This window comes from Salarias fasciatus, chromosome 23 (assembly GCF_902148845.1).
Source record: "Salarias fasciatus chromosome 23, fSalaFa1.1, whole genome shotgun sequence".
Classification (NCBI taxonomy): Eukaryota; Metazoa; Chordata; class Actinopteri; order Blenniiformes; family Blenniidae; genus Salarias; species Salarias fasciatus.
In genome coordinates, this window is record NC_043766.1 from 24518486 (window position 1) to 24540583 (window position 22098).

General features: G+C 40.1%; 3 protein-coding genes across 3 annotated transcripts; 2 read left to right on the forward strand and 1 right to left on the reverse strand.

Moving 5' to 3' along the window:
• Positions 1-328: 328 nt before the first annotated feature.
• Positions 329-8130, reverse strand: prdx6 (peroxiredoxin 6). The gene is made up of 5 exons (XM_030083084.1): positions 7923-8130; positions 4894-5050; positions 3139-3282; positions 2011-2157; positions 329-636 (listed from the first exon to the last, which is right to left on the reverse strand). Exons 1-5 carry the CDS (start codon positions 8012-8014, stop codon positions 511-513), a joined length of 666 nt encoding a protein of 221 aa, XP_029938944.1. The 5' UTR covers positions 8015-8130; the 3' UTR covers positions 329-510.
• A 393-nt stretch (positions 8131-8523) lies between these two features.
• Positions 8524-17097, forward strand: plpp6 (phospholipid phosphatase 6). The gene is made up of 2 exons (XM_030083083.1): positions 8524-9194; positions 11998-17097. The coding sequence occupies exons 1-2, from the start codon at positions 8702-8704 to the stop codon at positions 12363-12365; spliced, it is 861 nt and encodes a 286-aa protein (XP_029938943.1). The 5' UTR covers positions 8524-8701; the 3' UTR covers positions 12366-17097.
• Positions 17098-17384: 287 nt separating this feature from the next.
• LOC115381590 (dimethylaniline monooxygenase [N-oxide-forming] 5-like) lies at positions 17385-21615 on the forward strand. Its single transcript, XM_030083080.1, has 11 exons — positions 17385-17390; positions 18233-18371; positions 18504-18692; positions 18815-18980; positions 19256-19398; positions 19485-19684; positions 19804-19939; positions 20017-20236; positions 20346-20418; positions 20781-21033; positions 21121-21615. Exons 2-11 carry the CDS (start codon positions 18240-18242, stop codon positions 21268-21270), a joined length of 1662 nt encoding a protein of 553 aa, XP_029938940.1. The 5' UTR covers positions 17385-17390; positions 18233-18239; the 3' UTR covers positions 21271-21615.
• The last annotated feature ends 483 nt before the right edge of the window (positions 21616-22098 follow it).

Consider the following 22098-nt stretch of genomic DNA (forward strand, 5'->3'; position numbering starts at 1 on the left):
AATTTGTATAATACAAACACCTATTAAAGTTGGCAAACGGAGTTAAAACAAAATTGTAAAACTGCTGTACGCAGTTGCAGGCGAGTTTAGATATGAAATCCACCATTCTTCTGCCACAGCCTCTTCCTAATTGCGAGTTAAACAGTGACTTCAGCGCATGAAGCGCAGCTCCCAAAGCAGCCTTCACTTTGAACGGTTGAACAGGGAGCGCCATCTATTGATGGGAAAACGGCACTGCAGCAACAGACGGGTCAGACGTCCACACTCTGATAGCAACAAATCAATTAATTACTGAGCTTCTGAAATGATTTAAAGAGGTACAAAACAATAAAGTGAGAAAATGTGTTTATTTTGACTGAAAAAGGCACAGTATAGTTCAGTGCTGGAAACATTGGCTGACAGGCAGCAGTAGCCACCAATCCAGGTGAGTGCAACTATTGGTTATGGTCAACTCTACATTATGTTTCATGAAACAGAAAAGCTGCAGTAGGACGCTCTCTTTGCAGCGGTTTAGGGCTTGGTGAAGCGCAGGTAATTCTTCCCAGAAGGCACCTCAGCTTTTCTCACACCGTTGGGGAAGAGAGTAGCAGCATCAGCGTCAGAGAGCGTGGGAATGACCATGACTTCTTCACCAGGCTGGAGAGAGATGTGAGAGCAGGGAAGTGCACTTTTAAAGATTTGAGGTTTGCTTTTGCCCGAGTGGAAGCTTGTGCTTTGTGGTACAGCGTGATGAGACATGGACCCACTCAGATCAGAAAGAAACTTAAAGGTTTTAAGCATTTTAAATTGTGTATTGCGGTTTTCACAACTTTGCAGTGGTGGATGATTCAGTAGAGGAAGGTGCAGTGAATTTTGCTACGGTTAGTGTTCTTCCCACTGGACAAGTGGGACGTTTTGGGAAGCTGCCAGAAGCAGGTTTGATTTCACATAACATAACCACAGCTTGATCAGAGTCAAGGAATGTGTGCACTCCACACACAAATGACAAATTAGGTTACCTTTTCAATCCTATGACTTAAATTAAAATACTCCTTCTGTGAAACTGATTTTACTTTTGCTCCTATAAATGTTTGTAGTGGTAGAACAATCACTAGATATGTTAACAGCTTAAAAGCACACAAAAAAAGGAAATTATCACAAATTTGTGCCTGCTGACCTTCATGTCTAGTAGCTGTTGGTTGATCTATGAGGAAATTGACTTGTTCTTCTGTTCTTTTATTGATATGCCTCAATTGCAAATTAATGAATAAAGCTTTTGAACATCAAATAATGTCTTTGACAAACAAAACTACACTTCATCTTGTTTGAATTTATTCAGTAATTAAACTATTTGTTGCTTCCAAAATGCCATAAATACAGCAATTTATTCAGAAGTGAAGCAGCCAGTCAAAATTTGCCTCTTTTGACCACTAACTGCTTAACATCAGTGTGTCATGTTGCTCATTTGTTCATGTTATTTGAAGGCACCTGCATGTTTGGCACCTACTGCATTTTCAAGCTGCCTGAACGCAGCAGAAGTAAAACACATCGACTGCCAGAAAGACTCACGTAAAATATTCTCAACATATGATGGTAATTAAAAAAAACACCAGAAAGCAAAGTCCAAACAAAAGACATCAGTGTGATGTGCAGTAAAGAGATTTACTGACTAACTTCTCTCTGGCATCATGTCTCGTTATACCTCTTGATTTCACAAGATGGAGCAGTGAGTGTGTCTCGAAGCACACAGGTGAAGAAGCAACATGCCACTGAATAAATCGGAACATCACATTTTTGCTGAAAATCAAACTGTTCCACAAAAAACTATAGTTTAAAAACTCAACCGTTGTTGGCAGATAAAGTAGTAAAGACGGATCCATTCCAGACTCATTTCATAATATTGGCTCTGAATTTGTTCCATTAATCAATTTTTAAAAGTAATTAAAATACATCTATCAAAAACATCACTCTTAAGTCTGGTTATATTTGGTCTATGAAAGTCTTTTCAAGAGACATGGTTTAACTTGGTACCTGCCAGTCGACGGGCGTGGCGACCTTCTTCTGTGCAGTCAGCTGCAGGGAGTCAATGACTCTGAGCAGCTCGTCAAAGTTCCTGCCGGTGGTTGCTGGGTAAAGGATGGACAGCTTCAGCTTCTTGTCAGGGCCGATCACGAAGACCTGGGGTGGATCGGCAAGCAGCGGGTTCCATCATTACGTTCACGTTAAAAACAAAAAATATAAGTTTTACTGAAGGTGACTAAGAAGTGTGAATATTTCTGTTTAGAAAGAAAGATTTTATTGTTAAAACAATTGCAATGAACCTGTTGGAAATCCATTTTTTTCTCTCTATAAAATAATGCCAAATTTATGATAAATATGCATTTGAATAGATTTGTAACAAGGATGAGTGTATGACAGTTGCACTCTGCAAAAAGTTGATTCTGCTTTACCGATACTTGACCTTGTGTCACTCTTCTCGTGCAGGGAGGGAAAATGTGGCCTTATTAATAAATATTCAACTGGCTCCAAGAATTGGCCCATTTGTGACTGCAGCATCATTTGTTTAGCTTTAGTGCCATCTCCAAATTAAAGTCAAGTATTTATTTTCAGTCAGTAATTGTTATTCAATTGTTGATTTCTTTCTTTATCCTACAATTTAATGCATGTTGCTTACAAACGCAACACAACTGTAGCGGATAAACCTACGCTAGAAGCCCCTGAGATGCTCCTACCCGAATTCTGGCTGACGCGCCGACACCCTTCATGGCGTGGATGACGTGACAGAGGAAATCTTTTGCTGATTAATGATATGTCCATTTACTTTTACTCATAACAAACTCCAAACCAAAAAACACACATCTTCCGTGATGACGGCAGTGGTGGCGATGGTCCAAAGTACCATTCTCCCTTCTGGGCAGCAACGCCTACCAGGCAATGATTGGTTCCATATTTATCAAAAATATATATTTTTTTATTTGTCAAAGTTGATTGAGCTGCAAAAGACGTCACACCCCAACTTTGAGTTAATTTCACATTCTGAAGCCATTCTTTCATCTTTCATGTATTCTTTTGTACCGATAGAAAGAAAGAATACACTCGATCCCCTAGTGATGAAAAGGAAAAGAGGATGAAACATGAGGAAGAAGATGGTTTTCTCACACAGCGGGCAGTGAGGGGCATCCCATCCTTGTCCTTCTCGTCGGGGTCCAGCATGCCCAGTTTCACTGACAGCTCTCTCTTATCGTCAGCGATGATGGGGAAGGGCAGAGCAGATCCATCGCAGCTGCCGTACGCCATCACGTCCTGCACGGAGGGACACCGTCAGCCTTTACACTTTGGGAGTTTGTGTCATCATCCTGAGTTAAATATTCGCTCCAATAGTTCTACTGTTAGATCAGTCACAAGAGGACATCCACCGTGTCTAATATTTACTCCTGCGTAAGCTTGAAACAACACGACAGCGACGCATCGCACGGGGGCCATGAACTCTGGAGGGTACGGGGTCATGTCAGAGCCGCACGTAGGACGAGGAATGGGTTGAGTTTAAAATGAAATAAGCAGTTTTCCTATTCTTTTTTTGCAGAACTACAAAAATTTATGAATGATATTGGTTTTACCCGGTCCCTTCTTTGACCAAACTCTAACCTGCAGGTGAGAAATGTACAGATTTTATTTTTTTTTTTTTTTTTTTGGGGGGGGGGGGAATTCAAGATTTCATGTGATCATGAAAAGTGTTTTAGTAGAATACATCATCGAGAAGAGTCAGGCTGTGTACAGAGGGCCATTTCTGAATGCTGAATGGACGTCACTGATAGAGCACATTTCCACCACTTCAATGCACTAAAGGCATTTCACACTGTTCAGGTTTTTACATTAGAAGGTCGTCATCAGAAATCTGTAGTGGACACAGTTAGTACAGAAGCCCGTGAGGTTTTCTCAGGAGTTCTACAATGGAATTTCTTTAGAATTATGTAATGTCGAGGCCAACAAAAATAGTGGCACCTCATAAAAAAAACAAATATTTCTCTTCAGTGGAACAGTACGTACGCAGTGACATCCACTTCACACCAACACACACACTCACACCAGCTGATGAGTGTGACATTTACCCAAACACACTCTGACACCAACCTTAACCTTGGTTTCCTATCTCTGTTTGAGGAACAGCTGCAGCGACAAAATAGGAACCAACAGGTAGCAGCGACACTGCAGATCAACTCCTCCTTTCACATGTACATTAACTGTTGTTTGAAAGCAGAACAAAAACGGTGTGTGTGTGCATCAGCCAGTTTAGCTAATCCATTCAACTAGACAAAAGTTCACAATTGCCCACAAGGATTACTTTTCCATTACTCTGTGAAAACGAGAGTTTTAAATTCTACAAATGTCTATGTATGTACACAGTGGCATTTAACTGTGATCAATTCATGTACTGCCCCATCATCTTATTGTCCGCAGTGTTTTCTGAACGTCATAAGTATTTTTCTCCTTCTCTTATAAGAGTTTTCAGGTTTGAAAGTAAAAGTTAACCAGATTTTGATAAGCGGTCCTCTGATATTCCTGTGGCTTATTTTATTTATTTATTTATTTTTTTTCCCCCAACTGAGCTAGGCATAAATTGTGACAATTTGGACAGATGATGTTTGAATAATGCATTTCATGATTATACAAAATGCACAGAAGGGTTTTCTGGCTTTGGTCCAAATGAGGAGATCATAAATTCAGTTGACAAGAGAACAACCATGCATATCTCCAGTCATTGAAGGTTTTTTAAAATTTGTTTCTTTATCGACACTACAATGTGACTGCAGTGAATTATGACATATTTTATGGCTTTACATGCATGAATTCAATCACTTGTCCCATCAGTTTAGCCTCATAAAGAGCTGCAGAGTGCCATGCATTCATGCTGACCTTGCTCCACCCGTGGTGATCCGCAACGCTGTCGACGGACAGCGCAATCATCTTCACACCTCGTTTCTGGAACTTATTGCTGACTTTGGCAGCGCAGGCCAGCTCAGTGGTGCAGACTGGTGTGAAGTCCTTCGGGTGGGAGAACAGGATACCCCACCTGCAGAGGAGTAGGAGAGGAGAAACTGTGTCACCGTTACTTGTCATTAACAATGTGTCTCTTACAGAGAGCTCAGAGAGCTCCCCGAGTTTTTGTTCTCAAATCATGAACTCAATAAATCAAGACTTTCTGAAGTATGACAAAATGTCATCTACATGATTCTGCAATTTTCTCACAAAAGTAAGACTACAAAAATTTTTGCTTCAAAAGACTTAAACATATCAGGCTGGCATGAGCTGCGATTTCAGTGACATCTCATGACGTGATTTAATTTGGTGCACTTTGCACACAGAGCACGGATGAATTATGATCTGATTTTCACCATTTTGCAAAAATAAAGCAACATGTGCAAAGTACCAATTCAGTATGATTCAAAGTAGAATTTGTCACTAGTATATTTTTATCTCCAATTAGCTCAGTTGTTCATTTTTTCCTTCAGCATGTAGTTTTCATTTTATTCTGTCCTCATTTATTAGTTTTATTGTCAAAAATCCAACAGGTTGGGATATACGGGTTCTTCTAAAAGTCTATCTCAATGGTTAAAAAGAAGAAGCAGCCAACCCTCTCTGTTGCTCACGCTCATGGATGATTGCTGGATTTTTCACTCTATGTTCAGTATTATGAGATAAAATGTAAAATCACCTGTTTTTTTTTTCTTTGTCTTTAACATGACAGAAAATAAATGATAGAAGGGAAGGAAATGATCCAGAAAAGCCAAGAACATTTTGTCTTATCAGAGGAATTTCCGGACACAGATTGAAGAAGCAGGTGTCTGTGAATCTGGCAAAGTCCAACTCAAGATATGAAATCCATCTGTGTTGGTCTGAGGATGAACAGTGAGAGACAGACTTTTCCCGTAAAAGCTCCACAGGGGAAAAAAACTGAAGCTGCTGATCCTCTGAGAAGGGATCCGTCATTTGGAAAGCACCTGACTTTTATGCCTCAAACTATTTTAAAAAGCTTGGTGTGACTTGTAATCACATGGCATTATAATCGCCTGATTGTTTGGTGAAATCTCAAATTGGCTAAAGATTAGAGGAAATTGTTGTACTTTTTAGAAGCTAAGAGATGATGTTATGATGAATATGACAAGATGTTGAATGATACTCATGTCTTTTGTTAGAGCAATTCCGCCGTCCATAACTGACCAGGAGGCTGTAGAATGTTTGCTCCCCTGGGACTGTAGCTTCCACTGGTGCTGCCAAAAACAATCCCCATTGAGCTACGATAGCAGCACATAATGGAAGGCAAGAAAACTAGGACATAGTTCTAACAGAGGGGCGGTTCGTGAATTCCTAGTGGGGAACTAAGGAAATTAATTTGCTGTTATCAGAACTGGGTGGTGTATTTGTACGGAGATGTTTTCAGTCACTCTGTGTAAACAAGATGAGAAAATAAAGCTGTTTGGTTAAAAAGCCGAGCTTTCTCTTACCAATATCTGAACCTCAGATACTTCATTTGCTGGATGAAATGAAGAAGATGCTGGAAATGTCCACAGTCGAAAAAAGGACATGAAATATTTAGTGTTTTATGCTTCTTTTTTTTTTAATTATTTTATCTTATCCTAGGTCCTGTTGAGATAAACATCTGCTCTGGTTAATGGACTTGGCGAAGATAGCAGCCAGTTTACAATTGAAAATGCAAAAAAAAAAAAAAGAAAAAAGAAAAAAAAAACTCACAAAAATGTATACAAAATGGCAGAACAGATAAATACTCAAAGCTCCCAGTAAAATCTGAAACATTCCTGCTTCGGCAGATTGATGGTACACTTATCTGTTACCAATTAGTTTCACACAGATAAACATTGTTTTGTTGTTTGACATCTTTTATGGAAATGTCTTCACACACGTGTTAAAGTAATATGACAAATTTCTAGTAAAGGCTTGCAATAATAAAGCACAAATTTTAATAAGTATGTGTGAAAATAAGGACACGACAGAACAGACCTTGTGTGTGTGTGTGTGTGTGTGTGTGTGTGTGTGTGTGTGTGTGTGTGTGTGTGTGTGTGTGTGTGTGTGTGTGTTAAACATAAACACACTGCTCTGTTATCTCTGTTCTTCAAAAAAAAAAAAAAAACTAAAAGGAAAAGAAAAAAAGCTGAGCTGAACAGAACTGGGAGCTCAGCCAGACACTGCTTTGCACTGTTGGCAGTTGTGATAACTGACTGGCTAAGCATTGTGTTAAAGAGCATTCTCAGAAAGCACTTTTCTCAAAAACTATCCTAACTACTTTTTTAACCATGTTTTTTGCATTGTTAAAGAAAGACAAGTAATTCAAATTACTTAAGAAAAACAAGCATATGTGTACAATTAACACAGTGGCTAATTGATTTGAAAGTACCAGATTTATCAACTAAAGTAATAAACCCATTGGTTACAAAAATGTACTTGAAATTGTGGGTGCACACAGTTCATTATTCAGTTTTCAATGTAGTGAGGTGCATCACATGGTGTAAATTGTACTCAACTATGAGGAGAGAAGTTACAAACAAGAAAAATACGAAGTGAAGTACATACACGAGCAAAAATTAACACTCCACGCTCTAACAGCAATGTGAGTAGTTCTAATTGTTTACTTTCACTCTAACTTAAAATCACGAACTTTTGGGAGCCCCCACACCCCACACCCCCAAACCGTGTTACATAATCCTTTAAACAACCAACAGTCACCCTTGTGTAACCCGGTCCGACAGCCGGGGGGTGTCACATGACGGTCTCGAGACTGCAACACAAACCGGTCTTTAAAGTGCTAGGTAAATTTGGATGGTAGAGGAGGGAGCTAGCGCAACTTCCACGTCTCGGTGCACTTCTTCAGTCCCACCGTTTGAATAAATCAAACGCGTGTCGCACCAGCGTCAAACCTGCACACTTACGAGTTTCCCAGGAATTCGTGGAACTTGATCTTTCCGATGGTGGTGTCGGCCTCGAAGTTTGGGAACTCGTCTCCTAGCAGAAGTCCAGGCATGGTGGGCTCTGTGATGCAGCTCAGGCGTGAGAGAAAGACACAGAGACAGGCTGGATCCACACAGAGGGCTGCGACACATGCGCATGAATGGACGGTCAGGTTTAGGGGGGCGGGGCAAGAGGGGACGTCACATGTTTTGTTTTTTCAATCATAAAACTTTATTTAACTCACGCACGCGGAGAAATGAAAGAAGAAAATAACATGCAAATCATACAAAACCATCACCCGCCTTTTTTTTAACCTGTAAACCACTACAGTTAAAATAAAAGAATAAGTTTCTATCACACACACAACTTGACGTCCCCCCCTCAACACTCCAAGACCTTGTTTTTGCATTTTTTATATATTATTATTATTATTATTATTATTAATAATAATAATAATAATAATAATAATAATAATAATAATAATAATAATAATAATAATAATAATAATAATTCCTTGCACTCGCCGTTCTGTTTCTGTAGGCTGGGAGTTTGTGGTAATGCTACATTTCCCAGAGGGCTTTGCGGTCGGAACAACAAAGATGGCGGCAGGACTCGGTGTAGCTGGACGTGATAAGAATTGTCAAAGATTCAACAGATGAACTAAAGAAGAGAAAACAGGACAGCACTGCAGAAAAAGCCTCCACTGCGGTGCAACTACTCCACACATTACTACACCTGCGCCGATAAATCGCCAGCCAACATGCCGTCTCCTAAAGCTAAGAACCCCGGACGTAGCGGAGGGAGCCCGGTGCTCGGGAGCTCCAACGGCCGCTACGAGTTCATGTCCCTGACGAAGCCGCTGAACCGGTCCTCCCCGCCGCACCTCCTCCAGCGGCAGGGCTCCGATCCCACCACCGCCAGGCTCCGAGCCTCGGAGAGCCCGACACGTCGCCGCGGCTCCAGCTCCTCCACGGGCTCCGCCAGCGGCCAGGGTCCACCTGAGGAGGATGGCATCCGGCTCAATCCCTCCCTCCTCCGCGTGGCACTGAGCTCTCTGCTCGCCATCGACCTGTGGCTGTCCAAGCGTCTGGGGGTGTGCGCCTGTGAGGACTCGTCCTGGGGAAGTGTGCGCCCGCTCATGAAGCTCATTGAGATATCGGGACATGGCATCCCCTGGCTGGCTGGTACCGCCTACTGCCTGTACAAGAGCGACAGCGCTGCGGGACAAGAAGTCATGCTCAACCTGCTTATGGGTAAACCATCTCCGCTTCCTGCTTTCATCTATGTCCCACATCCAAACAACACGCAGAAAACCTACAACATGCATATGTATGTCTTTATTGTAGCTCGGCTTGCATTGAGATACTGTACTGACAGCTCATGTGCCTGGCTGTGTTCACTCACAGATAGGCTGATCCCACCCCCTCTGGTTATTTCTGCTTGTTTCCCAGACGCTCTTCAATTTTCTCATGCAGTGGTTGCAGACTTTCACCTGTAGATGTCATCTGATCTTCACTCTGGAGTCTTTCTGATCCCCATTGCAGTCCCCTCTCACAACTGAACGGCTTTGATGCGTTCATATGCTGCTTGACCTTCTTTTTACATTCTCTTTTCCAATACAGTCAAATGAAACACATTGCATTGCAAACAGCTGATTTCAAACAGTGAAAGATTTTGGTGAAGTTTGACCCAAACAGGCAAATTCGATGGTCACGTAAAATATAGTGTGAAGTGAACTGAGCTCTTGCATAATATTGTTTTCCAAGATTCTGCATGAACTACTTATTAGAGAAACCTATTGAGTCTTTTACAGACAATTTTAGGACATCCTATTGTGAATAATTGTGAGGCGTGGCCTTCTTTAATGGCTATGATTGCTTTCACTGCTGCTTCAAAGTCTGTGGGGAGATTTGGCACATTCATCCAAAGGAGTATTGATCAGTTCACCCATCTCATTCACATCTTCCCTAAACTTGTTTCATAGAGTTATTGTTGTGTCCATATCAGGTTCTTCTACTCTAACCTGAATTACAAAGCTTGCTTTGTACATATACCACAATAATGCTGGGGAAGAGGAGATTTCTCCCATTTATTCCAATATGTTCATAAGAAAATGGATGTCGGTGAGCTGAAACATTAGAATTTATCTTCTGTGGAATAAGTAGGTCGATCAATTTCATACAAAAAAAAAAAAAAAACTCATTGTCTGGTGGCATTGTGCAACCTCTATTCACTGTCAGATGTTGGGCCTTCTGCAGAGCAGGTTTCCATTTCTGCTGAGTCCAGTGGCATACATTTCACATATTGGCATTGTGTTTCTCTTTTATGGTCTGCTTCTTAATGCCCTACATAACTTTTCCACTTAAAGGTAATTGTGGATAATTGACTAAATTAAAGCTGCTGTGGAAGTTATGTATTGGTTTTTTTTTTTAATATTTTATCTTTACCCATTGATTGCAGACACATGTGGCTTAGATCTAAGTTTTTATTCATCATCTGGACAGCAGAAATCCAATTCTTTCCCATCCAAAGTGGGCCACTTTGTGTATCAGTAAATCACATTAACAATGGACAGCGCTTCACACCCGCTAATATTCCTGTAGAGAGTACAAGAGCACTTTTCCACAAAAAGCCATTTTTTAAATGTGTGCTTTCTTTTTTTCACTAATCTTCTTCAAATCTATTCAAACATTTGACCCAATACTTTTCTTCATGAAGTGGTAAATTTCGTAAAATAAGACCTCATCTGTTTTTTTTTTTTTTTTGTAGGGTAAGCTTCTGCAGGAGACCGGAGTGCTCTATTACCAGTGAGCAAGAAATTTATCCCTCCACCCCCCTTAAAAAACTAAAACTTTAATGAAATATTTACCAGTTAGTTGTCTTGACTACGTGACATCAATAAGGAGCAACCTCTGGTCCTCTGCACTGTTGGTGTCTGTCTGCGTGTAAATAAATCACTTTAGGTTTTTTTTTTTCTTCAGTTGATGCTTGTTTAAAAAAGCAAAAGAAGAGGAAATTCTTTCTTTGTTGGTTCAAAGTGCGGTGAGAGTAAACCCAAGACACTTTGTAATGGAAATGGCAGTTTTCAGATTGTGCAAAGAAAGTAAGACATTTTAATCATTTGGCTACTTGCTCACTCACACTATGGACCATGTCCTACATTTGAATATAGGAGGGTATATCCATTGCTATCTGAAATCAGCAAATCAAAACAGCAAGTGACTCAATGCCATACTAATGTTATTATTTGTTTTTGTTTATTAATTTCTCTGAAACCCACTGAGAACATGAGGATACAGTAAAAAAATCTTTTTGTGCCTTTAACGCCACAAATGAAATAGAAATCAAAAGCTGTAATTTAATCAAGATCTTTTAGATTGATGCCTGAAGCTCTGGAGCTAAATTTTTGTTTGAGAATCATAATTTTCTGACGTTATCGCATCCAACATTTTTGATCACAAGTGAGTAACGTCCGTCTAAGGAGCAGTGGCTGACCTAAGATATTTCATCTGTTTTCTGTGTGGCTGACTGCTAAGTTGGGCTTTTTTCAACTTACTTTACCGAAAAATCACTTTGAACAGAAAGTAGATTTTCAGCTGCTGTATAGAAACTATAAAACTTTGCTCTCTAAACTTTCCACAGTTTGTTACCACTTGATAAGATGTGGAATTCTTAAAGTATCATCATTATGGCTGACCTGAACATAATGCAGCAGAGGCTTGTCATATTACTTATTACTTATTACATATTACTTAGGCATTCATTTTAAATATGAATTTCATGTCTTCTATTTTTTCATTCAAAGTTTTCTACTATTTTAATAATTGTATATATTTTCAGATACATTCTATTACGAAAATATATGTTTATGTCTTGTCCCCATGCACCACTAGACAGACGATGACTACCACTGGTGGCAGGTAAACTGTAACACATTTTAAAGCTTTAACAGTTTTAGAAACACTGGTGTAAGTTGTCATGGTCTGACTGCCTTCGCGGCTGTCAAAGCTCTTCCTGTGTGTAACTCACGCCATATTTATTTTCTGACTGCCGCAGGCCTGCTGCTGGACCTGATCCTGGTTGGCATTGTGAAGGCGGTGGTGCGTCGACGTCGCCCAGCACACAACCGCATGGACATGTTTGCCACCTTTTCCGTGGACCGCTACTCCTTTCCCTCGGGCCACGCCACCCGTGCAGCCATGTGCGGGCGGTTCCTGCTGGCTCACCTGGTCCTGGCTGCCCCGCTGAGGGTCCTCGTGCTGCTGTGGGTGGGCTTGGTGGGGTTGAGCCGGGTGCTGCTTGGCAGGCACAATGTGACTGATGTGCTGTTTGGCTTCTGGATGGGCTACTGCCAGTATAACCTGGTGGAGATGCTGTGGCTGTCACCTCAAACCCTGCAAAGGCTGCTGGGAGAATTAGCCTGAAGACTAATGGTGGAGAAGTGGTGATTTATTGTACGATTGTATGAAATCCTGCACACATTTTACATTTTTTGACAGAATGCTGTTGCACTTGTTCTCTAATTGAGAAGAGACCTGAAATCACAGGCCTCTTCCGCTGTTATCTTTCATTTTAGTCTGGCTCCAATCCCGCCTCACTGAGGGCACAGCAGGCCTGACTTTTAATAACCCATGTGTGATTTTAAGTGGAACAAATGAAAGGGGAACACATGTTTCCCGTTTACAGCCGTAAAGTATGGAGCCAGTTCAATTCCAGCTTCAGCTGTTGTTCGGATGCAGAACCTCATTTTAACAAAATTTTCAGCTTCTCAGCAAATGTTAAGTTCATGCCTGAGCTTTTCACAGGGAAATATGTCTAATCACTTAATATTGTTTTATGTGAAAAATTGTAGGACAAACAATAATAATAAATGTAAATATATTTAAGTTTTAATCTAGAACTTAAAAAAATACTGTAGAAAAATACAGAAGCAAATGGCTGTCTTCCATAGAAGTGAATTAAAATTAGTCTTCTAAATGAAAAATCATCATTCCTATATTTTGTTTTGTTTTTAATTTGTTTTAGACTCAAACTGATTTTAATTTCTTGCTCAAAGTAAACAGTGGCGACAGTCGATTGTTGTATGAATACTTTGCCCTTTTACATGTTTTTATTTCTGTTAGATTAACCATAAGAAGTTCCTCAAATGATAATCTACTGCTCAATCTATTGCCCAAAAACTTTGCTGGAAGTGCTCATGTCAGTTTTATGTTGTGACTTTTTCATTTGGTGTTGTCCACTGGTTGACTGAGTGGGAACAAACCTTCCTCCCCTCACAGCACTATAAACTGCTGAAATGTACTTGAGCTTGTTTGACCAATTGATTCTCAGTGTGTGGGAAAAGAAATATGAGTAGCGTCACTGTGCTGTGTATAATCCTGTGGCATTGTTGAAAGGTGCACTGGGCCATTAACATTGCAAAACAAATACTGCCTGCAGGTGCTTCTAAAAAAAAAATCAGAATACAGTAGAAAAGTTCATTTTAACCTTCATTTAAATGCTATTTAAATTTCTAAATATTTTGGACATTTTACAAACATTTCCACCATTTTTTTTAAATTTTTTCACAATTCTGCATAGCAATTCCCAAAAATAAAATATACAGTAGTTCAAATTCATTGAACATTTCCTCATATCCGATGGTTCTCTTTAACTTGAGTCCATATTTATCTTAAAATGTAAAACTTGTTAATGTCACAAGCGTAGAAACAGCTGATGGAACATAACTTTTCTGTTGAAGTCTGTTTTTTGAGATGCACTTATATTTCAAGATGTTTTCCACCACTGTGTTGTTGATAATGGACCGCTGTCTTTATATGTAGTACATGACTAACGATGACTAAAGATAGCGTCTATTAAATCATGTGAAGTGTGCTGAGACTATCAGGGCACTGGCCTCCCTTCAGAGGCATCGCAGAGCCCCAAAAGGGGTACAGTAACAAACAGTCATTGTAATGCAATTTCTCTTTTTCTTTCTCACTTTTTAATGAAGTTATGTAAAGAAGTGCATTGTGGGCAAAGCTATTAAATTATAATTAAAACACATTTTCATTCCTCAATTTGATATAAGTGTAAATTGTAATGAGATATAATAATATATGCTAATGTTATTCTGTAAGCTTTAGGGCAAAACCATAAGAAGAATTGTGCTTTTTACTGCCTGTTGACCTAAAAACATGTTAACATTTACAGCATGTGTTATTTGTTTGGTTCAAGCTCTTTTACATCCTTTGTAAGAACCTCTGGTTTTAGAAGAAAACTTGATCATTTCCAGAAGACAAAGTCAAGTCCTCATCTGGAATTTCCTGTTGTGCAATAAGAAGAAAGTCTTATTAAAAACACTGGCACACTTTATGTTCTTTGTTTTAAAACAGTGCTGCATATTGATTCAGTCATTTGGTAATATATACTGACCATTGCTGTGAAGTGTTTAAAAAAAGGCTCATGTTTGAGTTCGTTTGTTAGTAATTGAGCCCTATTTTTTGATAAATGGGAGATAGTGTGATGCATGAATCAATGTTTTCAATCAATGTTAAACACAGTGGCAAATAAGTGGAGCCGAAACCAGAGAAAACTTGAGCTCTCATCTATTAGAACTGATCTGGTTTACACAATGCTCATGGAATATGATTCACTGTGAGTTTTCACTGAACACAATGTTTACCAATGTTTTTCATTTCCTTATGTAACCCTAAACTTTCCATTGCACTACAGGGTCACATTTATATCAAACTTCAGACTAGAGAGGTCTTATTTCTCATTGCACACATCATTCTGACATTTAAAGAGTCTTTTGGTGGTGTTCCACTAATCTCAACATTCGATAGGTACAAGTTTGTCGTGAGGAACAAGGAGAACCGAACTTAAGTAGGTCAGGAAGGGCGGATCTCCATGAGCACTTGGCACATTTTATAATTGGACCTCAGTATTTTCGCTGATGGAGTCGGACCAGTTATGCATGACGCGAATTAGTGGGAAGCATGAAAACCTGCCGTGACCCCTCGATAAGATCTGAGCCTGACGAGGTCTGTCATCAAGCATTGTGTGCCTCAGCTCAAATAAAGCAATGTTTTACCCAACAGGCAAGGTCGAGGACATTAAACCACAAGTTGTCACCCTGTTGAAAAGTAACCCGATATCAGAAGCCAGTGCATGGTTACCTTACGCAATACGTGACACAAATGAAGTAAACATAAAAGACTGATGCAAGCAGGGTAAAATATACCCCCCTCCACCACCACTGCATTGGACATTTTATAAGAAATTTGTTTTCGTTTTTTGTTTTGTTTTGTTTTTTTGCATATTGAATGTGTAAGAACATGACGTGCATGGTTTCTCCTCAAACTTCGCCAGATGTGACGCACTGCCTTCAATTAAAATGTTTTATTTTGTGAAGATTCACAGGTTTTTACACAGTTAATATGTGATGAAGAAAGGACTACCGTTTAATCCCTGACTCTCAGTGTTTTGTTGCATAAAACCGTCTGTCATCAGTTGGTGCTTCGTTATGTGCAGGTCACAGTGCATTAATTACGTAATAACAAGAAAAGCAATAAGTTTCATTTTTGTCAGTTAATTTGATATGCGTAACATAAACTGAGATGTTTGAAGCTTCAAATTTCCATTGTACTAAGTCGCCTGTGGTTAAAGGAAAGTAATGTTTTCAGATGGTATCTTATTTTTCCTGATAAGCTGTGATTATAGAACAAAAAAATACTTAAAACACTTTTGATAAGTCTAAACTATTTGGAAGTTTCTCATTCTGACTATTATATTTTTCAGGAGAATTACCGTTCACCTGTTGTAGTTTTGTTCTGGTGAGATATTTTTACACTTTTAACCACTTTATCTTCATGCGACGACAAGTTTGCTTCTGGACGCACATGTTTATTCTGTATTCCACATCCGGCTCACATACCAGGGGCTTCAATGCTTTAATACAAGATCCAAAATTCAAGCTAATAATCTGAAGTTGCACAGCATTGTAACTTGGATATTTTAGATTACCAAGGTCAGAAGCATGCAAGCTTCCGTGAAGGGCAGGATTAACTTTGTTCCCTCTCTCCTCCCTTATTCATTCCAAACCTGGAGAGCAAAAGTGATTTTCAACTCACTTTTTCTAAACGAAACTGAAGTCGTTTGTTTTTTGTTAATGTCCCTTTGAGCTGACCTGAATATATATTTTTCCTACAAATGACAGGGACTTGAGGAGGTATTTAAGAGATTACGATTGGCAAAATAGGTGTGCTGGATGTGATATTGCGCCTGGTCTCTTCATTCCTCACATGGAAAGCAGTTCTGGTTCTTGCTGCATGGGGCTGCTTTTGTGTTTGTGTCCTTGGCTGCTCTCTGAGAAGAAACCAGACACCTGAATATGTTACACAACAGCCTCACTTGACACGCCCACACCTCAGCCTCTCCACAAACTTAAATGATTTTAATGACAGGGTTCTCATTGTTAATCAGTGTCGAGGTTTTTCGTCACTCATGAAAATATTTGTTTGAAATTTTGTTGTTTTTTTGACAAATGATTGTTTTTCTTCCTCTACTGTATACCTGGGAGACATGTGACTGGTGAGCTGCTTGATGCAGCTTATGCAAGGTGGTGTCAGCTTGTTCACGAACTTAAGTAATATTATTATTGAACCCCTCTTGGATCTCATGTAAACTGTACCCTCTTTTTACAAGGTGCATGCAAGATGTCTATTTCAATGTTTCTTTCCAAAAATCATGCCTTTCTGCCAAAAGTTCAGGGTTCAGTGACCATACTTATGTTCTCTCTATGATTTGTTCAATCTGTCACTAATAGTAAAACCTTAACTTGGGGTTAAAATGCTCCAGTCACCACATACCTTACATATTTGCTGTGAAACTTCTTCATGGAGACGATACACAATGTTTCTTTAACTCTAAAGTTTGTCAGCTGTTGTCATGTCTTCTTGCTTATTGCCAAAAACGAAGCCAGCTTCTACGTCCCTCTACACACCTTTGCCTGCTGAATATTATATCTTCCATCTGTTGTACAGACGTCAATCTAATGAGTGCATATGTTTGTATATGTGGTTGCGTGTTTGCATTGTCAGCTTCACTGGATTTTCATGTGCTGTTTGATATATTTGACCGGATGGTTTATGATTAAAAAGGGAACAAATGTGATGGTGCTGTGTCTTGCCTTATGCAACAAATGGATCAATGAATCAATCATGTGAGGTTTATCATCACACTTAGTCAATCACTTATCAGGACTTTTGTCTCTCTTGAGTTAACGCTGAGGACACAAGCTGAACTTTAGTCAAAGTCATAACTAGCAGAACAGGGTAATTTGCACGGTAGCCACATTTTTTGGGGCAGGATTAGGGGGAGGACAGAAAGAACAGACCGAGTATAAAAGTCTGCTCAGCAGTCGCATCTCTCAGTTCACCAGAGAAAATCAACTTGCAACAATCAAGGTAAGTTGAAGATGAATTGCACGTTTATATTTTGCTGTGAGGGGTATTTTAAATGTGGATTTATAGGAGAGCTCAATCAGAAACAGCAGCAATGTTTGTCAATGTCTGTCAATAGTTTTCTAACTCAAGACTTACCTTCAGGATGTACCCAAAAATTCAGGGCAACAATTAAAAGATTCATAAAGTAGCATCATCTGTGTTTGTTTATTTACTATGCCACACTGAGCATAAGATAATCACTTGTGTGTCTCAGATAAATTCGTATTTTCTTTCAAAAATCAGCTTTGAGCTGATCCTAAGATGCATTTTTGGAAGTTGGCGTATGGATGTAAATGAAAGCGTCATACGTCTTTATGTGTTGGAGAAAGGTTCAACACAGCTTTGAGATTGTGGACAGGTTGATTTAACTAAAACTAATATTGTTAAAAATGAACAAATACATTTGAGAAACTGTTACTTTTAGTCATTCCAAAGTTTTAGGATCTCAGATTGTGTCTGTATCTTAATAAACAACAAACTGAGGCAAAACACACAAAGTTCTTTATAATATGAGCAGTCAGACTTTCGTCCCAGTGACTCAGTAGTGTAAATACAGGTGTCTCCTCACACCAGGATGCCTGATTCACATGAATTACCGTCGTCATCAGACTCTGCAGAGACTCTCATAGCAAAGTGTTCAGCTGAAGCTACTGGACTCATAAACCTGTGATGTGACAAACAAAGACTGATCAAATATTATTTTCATATTGGAAAGATGATTTATGCAATCAGTGGCACTGAGAGAGTGTAGTTAATAACTGTGTTTCATTACATTATGCTTGTTTGCTCTTGTCCTGCTGCAGATCCATTATGGTGCACAGAGTAGCAGTGATCGGGGCGGGCCCGTCTGGTCTGACCAGCATGAAGGCTTGTCTGGACGAGGGCATGGTGCCCACCTGCTTTGAAACCAGTGATGATGTGGGTGGTCTGTGGAAGTTCAAGGCAAGTCAGACACCTATAGCCCCCAGCAATCCAATTCAGTTTCTGAGACCCTGTTTCATATAGGCTATGTATAAATTCTTGTGTTTTTGCTGACTTTGTGCTTTTTCATCATTTTGAACTTGTCATCTGCAGGAAGTGTCAGAGCCCAACAGAGCCAGTATCTATCGGTCCCTCACAATTAATATCTCCAAAGAGATGATGTGCTACAGCGACTTCCCGATCCCTGCTGATTATCCCAACTACATGCACCACTCGAAAATCTTGAAATACTTCAAGATGTATGCAGAACACTTTAAACTGCTGCAACACATTCGGTTCCAGGTAAAATAAACAACTAAATAAAAAGTACTGCACAGAATCTGAATAAGAAATTATTTTACAGCCATTAAATATGTGAAAATAATTCCAATCATGTACTGTACACTGCTTTTCTTAAATTACAGACTGCAGTGAAGAGTGTCAAACAGAGACCTGACTTCTCTCGCAGTGCTCAGTGGGAGGTTGTGACAGAGAATAGAGAAGGGCTGGAGGAAAAGCATGTTTTTGATGCAGTGATCTGTTGCTCTGGTCACTACACCTACCCCAACCTGCCGCTCAAAGATTTTCCAGGTAAAAATTTATGTCCCTGTTGTGCTGAAACCATCATCAAGCTGTGTCCTCTAATAATCCTGTTTTTGCTATTGATAGAAGGATGCTTCATTGAAAGAAGAGAGAAGATGTTGTATAATCCATTCCAATGTGCATTCACCTTTGTAGACAAATATACATGCTTAACATACACATAGAAATGCACATAACACACATATATAGTTTAACATGTCTGAAAAAGGGTTGGAAGAAGCAAGCAGTAACATACAAGAGAATGTGCCTCTGCTTGGTTGCAGGAATTGAGACATTTGAAGGAAAATATCTGCACAGCTGGGACTATAAGGGCCCTGAGGACATGCAAGGAAAGAGAGTGGTGGTCATTGGGATCGGTAACTCTGGAGGGGACATCGCCGTGGAGACAAGCAGGGTTGCAGAGCAGGTTAGGGAACTCTTTGTGTTTACCTTTGTTGTCCGGTTCTATTTCAGCATAATTTATTTGTTGCATGGACTTTTGTCATTCTGCAGGTGTATATGAGCACCCGCCGTGGAGCCTGGGTCATCCGTCAAGTCTCCGACAACGGCCTTCCTGTGGATATGAAGTACAACACCCGCTTCGTCCACATTCTGTTCCAGCTGTTGCCCATCAACTTCTTCAACTGGTTTGGAGAGAATAAGCTGAACGCCATGTATGACCACTCCATGTACGCTCTCAAACCTAAACACAGGTGGGTGCTGTCTGGATCCTGTTTGATGCTTCCAAGTGGAGAGGAGTCTGTGAAGATTCTCCTTCATTGCTACCACAGTACTCAAGTCTGCTGTGTTTTTATTCTCGCTGCCTCCACAGACTTTTCAGTCAGATCCCAGTGATCAATGATGATCTGCCACTGAAGATCCTGTCTGGATCTGTCGTCATCAAACCGAATGTGAAAGAAATCCGCGGCTCTACCGTGGTGTTTGAAGATGGCAGCAAGGTGGAAAAGGTCAGAATCTTCTGAGTTTTTCCTGAAAACCTTTCATGAGCTTCCAACCCAGTTAGTATATTTCCTTTTTGTTTCAGGTGGATGTCATTGTATTCGCCACAGGATACAACTATGATTTTCCCTACTTGCCCAGTAATGCAATGTACAAGTCTGGGCATCGCGTGGCTTTGTACAAACACGTGTTTCCTCCAAACATTGAGCATCCCACTCTGGCTGTGGTTGGCTTCATTCATGGTCTCGGAGCCATCATGCCCCAGGCTGAAATGCAGGCCCGATGGGTCACACGTGTGTTCAAAGGTAATCCATGGTCTACGACCTCCATCAGACTGAGTTTGTTTTGTCTCCATACAACACTGTCAAACAAATTGTTTTTGTTTTGTTTTTTTGTTTTTTTGTTGTTGCACAGGACTGAGTAAGTTGCCCTCAAACCCGGCCATGATCAAGGCTGTTGAAAATGATACCAAGGACATCGAAAAAAAGTAAATACTTGTTTGCCTTCATTAGTCTGGTGGCTTTTAATCATTGTTGTCTCTTCCATTATATCCCTGTGATAAAAAAAAAACGGGAAGAGTATATATTCAATACGTTTTCTACTGAATGCATATTGAAATGTAAATCTCCTTTTAAACTGTCTGATTCCACAGTGGTTAAAGTCCCCACAGCAGTTTTCACCAGCTCGGGGTGGGGTGGGCTGGGGCTACATACTTTTGATAGACAGCGCACTATTAAAGCTGTATCAGTGAAACCTTTTTGGAATTTTTGATTGCATCCCAAAGTTTGTAAGTGGTGAAATTCACTTGCTCACACTAGTCTTCACATCAGTTTTGGATCTGTCCCACAGCTACATCGTGTCAAAGCTGACACCCCTGCAGGTCGACTTCGTTTCCTACATGGACGAACTCGCTGGAGCGATTGGAGTGCGGCCAAGTCTGCTCTGGCTCTTCTTCACAGACTACGCTCTGTTTAAGAAGGTCCTCTGGGGGCCTGTCACAGCCTACCAGTACCGCTTGATGGGACCAGGGAAATGGGCGGGGGCTCGCCAGGCAATCTTCACCCAGTTTGAACGCATGAATCAGCCCCTGAAAACCAGACAGGTCTGAAGATAATCAGTAATTCTTTGGCAGTTTATTCAGTTCAGCGTCATGGGATTCGGCTTAACTTTTCCCCTCCGTCCCTTTCAGCTGCCGGAGCAAGAGACCTCCGTCGCCGGCCGTCTGGTGAAGATGGGCCTTACTGTCCTGGCTGGAGGCAGTGCGGCCTACTACTTCCATACTCGCCACCCAGACACCATCATCTCCCTGCTTTCTACCCTGCATACAAAAGTAGTGTGAACACAGAAGACAACTCTGAAACAAAGATAGAGCCATCCCTTCTTTGAAGACCCTTCATAAAATAGTTTTTGCTGTATTTCTCTTTGGGTTGTTATGATGGAAGTTGTTTTTAACCCTTTTCTCTGGGCTTCTGGGATCTTTATTGCATCTTAGAATTCAGTCTGTTTGTTTGATCGGCAACTGTTCTCAAGATAAGTTGAACTTGCAGCTATTTTTCTAGTAATATTTCATAGAAAATGTTAAATCTCCTGATGTAAGTATTGTCATACGCTCAGCAGAGTAATGGCTACTTCAATATGTGGTTATTGTTTTCATTTACCTCCACAACATTCATTCATATGAACTGTATTACTCAACACTGATAAGTAGCAAAACCAGGGTGCTCTCTGATAACTGGATGACTATCATGATCATGAGGTTTATAGTGGTAGTAGTAGTAGTCAAACTATGGTAATAAAAAAAAAACTGTTTTTACACCACAATATGCCTAAATCTGCTATGAATGTAGTGTTGGGTTCCTGTTTGATTAAAATAGTAAACTATACATGACCTGTGTGTTGATTTGCATTGAGCTGTGGTGAAACATCAACAATGTTTAATGGGTAAAAACTAGGTTTCCTGCCTTTGTTTGACTTTGCAGTAAACAACACAAATAATCTCTTGTTGAAGCATAATGAAGGTTTCCAGGATAAAATATGATCAAAGTGTGCCTGATTTTACCAAATTCCCTGAGTTGCGTTTTGAGTACTATATCGAAGCTCAGAGTGAATCACAGAGTTTGTAATCCAAGACACTGTTTAAGCCTTTTCTTCTGCAGTTTCTCTCTAT